Here is a 5,812-nt window from a genome sequence, read left to right as displayed (position 1 = left end):
GATATTTGAACTTTGTATTTTCTGATTCGAATAGCTAATAATGTCTGACAACGAAGACAAAGATGATGCCGTTGTCACTCAGAAATGCGAAAAATTTGAAAGATTACGGAAAGAAAGAACTAATTTACGAAGGTTATTTGCCACGAGTTGTAATCAATTTGAAAGAACACAGAAAGAAGAAGTCGGAGGTAATGAACTTGGCGCAATATTTAATAAGTTGGCGGATAAAGCCGAGCGTTTATTTAGTGCTGATGCTCAATTATTGGAAATTTACGAGCAAAGCGTTAAGGAATATGATGAAATAAAAACGTATAGAGATCGCTTTATTGAACTTAAAACAGAATATGAGCATTGTTTAAGGCGTAGTACAATTGGCGCTTCTTCGCCAACTGATGCAGCTGCAATTGGGAAGTTGAAGCTTCCAAAAATTGAATTGAAAGAATATGACCTAATGCCAAGGACTTGGGTTGCCTTTTGGGCGCAATACAGTCGTATTCATGAAGATACTAGTATATTAGAAGAGAATACGTTTCAGTATCTTCTGTCATCATTGAAGCCTACTTCGAAAGCACGCAATATAGTAGAAAGTTATCCACCATCTAAGAAAAATTATGCCAAGGTTATCGAACATCTCGAGTCCAGGTTTGGCAGACGTGATTTATTAATTGACGTGTTTATACGAGATCTTTTAACATTGGTAAACAACCGAGCTAACATTAAGCTTTCTGATTTGTACGACAAGCTCGGTTCGTGTTTAAGAGCTCTGAAAACATTAGGCGTCACTACGCAAAATTATGCTGCCATGTTGTATCCGGTTGTGGAGTCGTGTCTTCCAACTGATGTATTAAAGGCTTGGGATAGATATTTATTAAACAGTGAGGTGGATGATGAAGAAACCGTCCAAATTACGAAAGAGAAACTGTTGGAAAGGTTGATGTCATTTCTTCGTCGCGAGATAGAAGGGAAAGAACATCGGGCTTTTGCTGAAAGAGCTTTTGGTCAACCTGCAAAAGGTAAGGAGGAATCTTCAAGCAAAGATGAACCTACAGCAATGAGTTTAATATCTTCTTACGAAAGGCCTTGTAAGATTGAGTGCATTTTTTGTTAGAAAAGTCATGACAGTCAAGACTGTCATAAAGCTGCCTCAATGAGTACAGAAGAAAGAAAATCAATTGTAATACGTAGACGCTGCTGCTTGGTGTGCTTGAAGATTGGACACATGGCGAAAAACTGTCGCAGTAATATTCATTGCCTTGAATGTGGAAAGCGACACTACGTAATCTTGTGCCCAGAATTGCCTAGAAAAAATAAGGTTCAACTCCCTAATGAATCAAAGATAGAACTGAATACATCCACTTTATTTACGGAACTTACACCTCAGAAGGTTATATATTTGAAAACAATATTGATACGTTTAAGAAATGGAAATCAAGAAATTTATGTCAGAGCCCTCCTTGATGATGGATCACAGCGATCTTACGTGACCAACCAAGTAGTTAAAGAGTTAAGGTTAAAACCTTCAGGTACAGAGTTATTGTCTCAAGGACTATTCGGTGGTAAGCAAACAGCTGAAGTTAAATATGGTCGCTATGACATCAACGTTCAGAGTATCGATAGAAGGTTTTCGTGCAACATGTCAATTTTGGACCAGCCCAAGATATGTTCTTCTTGGCCTCGCATACGTGACCCAGATTTAGAACAAGAATTAAAACGTCGAGGAATTGAACTAACAGACATAGGTCCAGAAACTCCTCCTATTGACATGCTCATCGGTGCTGACTTTCTGGGAGGAATATTAACAGGAAGAATAGAAGTTCTGCCATCTGGTATAACAGCCGTAGAAACGAAACTCGGATACAGTGTTTTAGGTCCAGGAAAGAAGAACAGCATAAATATGGTATCGCTATGTATGCATCACTCAGAGAAACACAAAATTTGGGACTTAGAATCTTTGGGTATAACAGATCCCACTGAGAGGAAAACAACTAAGGAGCTAGATGAAGAAACGGTCACATTTTTTCAAGAGACAATTCGGAAAACTGGCAACAGGTATGAGGTGGCTCTTCCATGGCTAGCAGGACATCCTCACTTGTATGATGGATACGACCAGGCAGAAGCAAGACTTCGCACCGTTACTAAGCGTCTTTTGAAAGACAATTACTACGAACTGTATGATGGTGTCTTACAGCAGTGGAAGAATGATAACATCATAGAGGAGGTGACCGAAGCTGAAATGTCAAGTTCAAAGGCTTGTCATTATTTGCCACATCATCCAGTCGTTAAATCATCAAGCGCTACCACGAAGGTCAGGCCAGTCTTTGACGCTTCATGCAAACGCCCCGGATATGCCTCCTTAAATGACTGTCTTAGTACAGGACCAAGTTTATTAAGTGAAATCCCTCGCCTCATAAGTAAATTTCGTTGTGGTGCCATTGGAGTAATTGCAGACATTAAACAAGCATTTCTTCAACTCTCTTTAGCTGCCAAAGATAGAGACTACCTAAGATTCCTTTGGTGGGAAGACAAAGAACACACTAAGATGAAATTTTACAGGCATTGTCGTGTTGTTTTCGGCGTTTCATCAAGCCCCTTCTTATTAAATGCCACGATTAAATTTCATCTTGAATCGCAGGAATTCCAATCAATAGTCCTGCAAAACACGATCAATCGAATAAAAGAAGGATTTTATGTAGACAACTTAGTCACGAGTGTGAATACCAGCGAAGAACTGGAACAATTAAAATCGCAAGCTATAGAAGTAATGCAAAAGGGTTCCTTTGAATTGAGATGCAAGGCTTACAGTGGAATTGAAGAAAGTATAGATCAGAATGTACTTGACCTGAAATGGGACACTCATGCAGATGAACTTTATTGTGCTGGCTGTAAAACGACTTCAGAAAAGGTCCTTTCAAAGAGAAAGCTTCTCTCTGTAGTTAACAACATATACGATCCTATTGGATTTACGTCACCTGCAACTCTTCTTCCAAAATTATTGCTTCAAGAAGCTTGGAAAAACAAGATAGGCTGGGACGACGATCTGCCTCTAAATATTCAACATAGATATCAACACTGGGTGAAGCATATTGATCTCATAGAACAGTGCAGAATACCTCGTCGATTAATGCTAGGAACTGTTGAGAAGAAGAAACGGGAACCTCTGTCCAATTAATAACTGCCAAAGCCAGAGTAGCTCCGATGAAAAGACCGACGATTCCACGCTTAGAGTTGCTTGGAGCTACAATGGGTGCAAGAATAGCAAGTACCGTTTTAGAAGCAATACAGCAACCTTTAAAAATTTCCTTTTGGGTCGATTCAATGGTTGTTCTAAGTTGGATAACGAAAGGAGAACCGTGGAATACTTTCGTCGGTAACCGGGTTAAAGAAATACGTCAACTTACAAATGTCGATAGTTGGAGATTTGTACCAGGATCTATGAATCCGGTCGACTTGCCCTCGCGTTCTTGTAATTGGAAGGAGCTGATAGATAGTCGATGGTGGGAGGGTCCCACTTGGCTACAAGAATAAGAAAATACCTGGCCAAATACTGAGATTACGATGCCTGAAGAAGTTTTAGTTGAAAGAAAGAAAAGTGTTGTCTGCAGCACGAATATTAACTTACAGGAAAACTTCAGCAAGAAGCTTCTATACTTTTCTAAGTACAGCAAAGTTATAAGAATGGTAGCTTGGATGCTGAGATTTATAAATAATGCTAGGAATAAGTCCACCCGAGTTATCTCCGAGTTAACATGTGAAGAAATACAGAAGGCAGAACTCGCCGTCATTAAATTGGTACAGAATTGCATGCTGAATTGAAGGAAAAATACTCGAAGTCTATACGATTTTCCAAAGAGTCTGGAGTTTTAAAAGTTGAAACTAAGTTAGTTTTGGGTGAAGACCCAGAAGATTTTCGAAAACCAACCGTACTACCAGATCATCCCATCGTGAGACTGTACATCGAATACGTTCATAAAGTTTTGATGCATAGTGGTGTTCAGACAACTCTGAATCATATTCGAGAGCTCTACTGGATTCCTCGCGGTCGGAGGGTTGTTAGAGAGGTTATAAGCAAGTGTGTGATCTGCAAGCGACATTCAAGCAAGCCAGTACAGCCGAATACAGCGCCTCTGCCCATTGATAGAACAAAACGCATTTCTGCATTCCAAGTCACTGGTGTAGATTTGGCAGGACCTTTACACTTACGTCAAGGTACCAAGGCATGGATTGTTTTGTTCACATGTGCTGTATATAGAGCCATTCACCTAGAGCTCGTCACGTCATTGTCAGCTGAAGCATTCCGGCAAGCAATGAGAAGATTCTTCGCTAGAAGAGGGAGATGCTCTGTAATGTATTCTGACAATGGGGTCAAATTTTACTGGAACATCACGAGCCCTTCAATCATTGAATTGGGAGGAAATACAATCTGAATGCGCCTTGCAAAACATCAAATGGCATTTTAGCCCACCCACCGCGCCATGGTATGGTGGTTGGTGGGAGAGAATGGTACGTAGTATTAAACACATTTTACGAAAGTGCTTGGGAAAGGCTTGCGTGACATTCGAAGAGATGCTCACGGTGTTGTGCGAAGCAGAAAGTGTCATTAATGAGAGACCACTCACCTATATCTCGGACGATCCGAATGAAATGACACCTGTAACTCCAGCTCATTTCATACAAGACATAAGAGGATCAGAAACACATGACTTGGACATCCTTGACTCCCAGCATTTATTAAAAAGAATGTGTTATGTACAAAGTTTGCGCGATAATTTTCGAAAACGCTACCAGCAGGAATATTTAGGTGAACTTGTACGTAATCCAAAATCTAGATCAAAACAGCCGGAAATTTCGGTGGGAGAAATAGTTCTCATAGGATGTGAGGACACTAAGAGATTGAACTGGCCATTAGGTCGTGTTGTTGAACTGTATCCTGGCAGGGATGGTATCCAAAGAATTGCCAAACTACGAGTTGCTAATGGCTACCTCGTTAGACCTTTGCAGAGGCTGTATCCTCTCGAAATGTCAATCGGTGATTTGCCATCAGACCTACCAGCAAATGGGAAGGAGGTGGCAGCTAATATCAATTCTGGATACTTGGAGTCCACAGCAGTTCCTATTCCAAAAACCCTCAACCCTAGCGCTGAGATTTTCATTCCCATGACCGAGGTACCTCAGCCAGTGAAACAAACCCGCAGTGGTCGACGAATAGTCCCTCCACAACGTTTGGACTTGTAGACTTCAATTATTTTTTTTCTCGTACTGTGACTTTAAAATTGTGTTAACTATTATTTGCATTATTCATCATTGTCTTTCATTTTGTTATAATTTGAAATTATTTATTATGTATTTTATTTTATTGTAGTTTTGTATTGCGACCAGCTTTATTTGCAATACAAAAGGTGGGAGTATGTTGAAACTCGTTTGATAATTTAGCAACACTGTTTTTACTATAGTTATGTTTAGTGAACCTGGCAACGGAAAATGTTTAGAATTACTTTCTTTTGAATTGTCGTTATTATACGTCCTACGGTTCTAAGCTAATTATATACTATTATTATACGTTTTAAGTTGCTCAATATGTTTAAGAATTATATCCTGTGTATGTCATGTCGTCTACAATAAATTGTATACCCGGGATTTACGAAGTTTTATTTGATTAACAACAACTTGGACATACACTGGAGTGAAAAAATTAAGGACGAGACGGTTTTTTCAATATAACTTTGTACAAAAGCTTTCCAAATCAACACATTTAATATCGTAAGATCCCCAATACGTAAGGACATGTGTAATGTAAGCAACACTTACTAAAAGA

General features: G+C 39.5%; 1 protein-coding gene across 1 annotated transcript; it reads left to right on the top strand.

Moving 5' to 3' along the window:
- The first annotated feature begins 1,633 nt into the window (after positions 1–1,633).
- LOC129223034 (uncharacterized) lies at positions 1,634–3,169 on the top strand. The gene has a single exon (XM_054857598.1). It carries the CDS (start codon positions 1,634–1,636, stop codon positions 3,167–3,169), a length of 1,536 nt encoding a protein of 511 aa, XP_054713573.1.
- Positions 3,170–5,812: the final 2,643 nt, after the last annotated feature.

Source organism: Uloborus diversus, chromosome 5 (assembly GCF_026930045.1).
Source record: "Uloborus diversus isolate 005 chromosome 5, Udiv.v.3.1, whole genome shotgun sequence".
NCBI lineage: Eukaryota > Metazoa > Arthropoda > Arachnida > Araneae > Uloboridae > Uloborus > Uloborus diversus.
This window is presented reverse-complemented; position numbering and strand designations above follow the sequence as displayed.

Excerpts from the sequence above, each read along its gene's own strand:
- LOC129223034 (XM_054857598.1), top strand. The coding sequence starts at position 1,634 with ATGTCAATTTTGGACCAGCCCAAGATATGTTCTTCTTGGCCTCGCATA.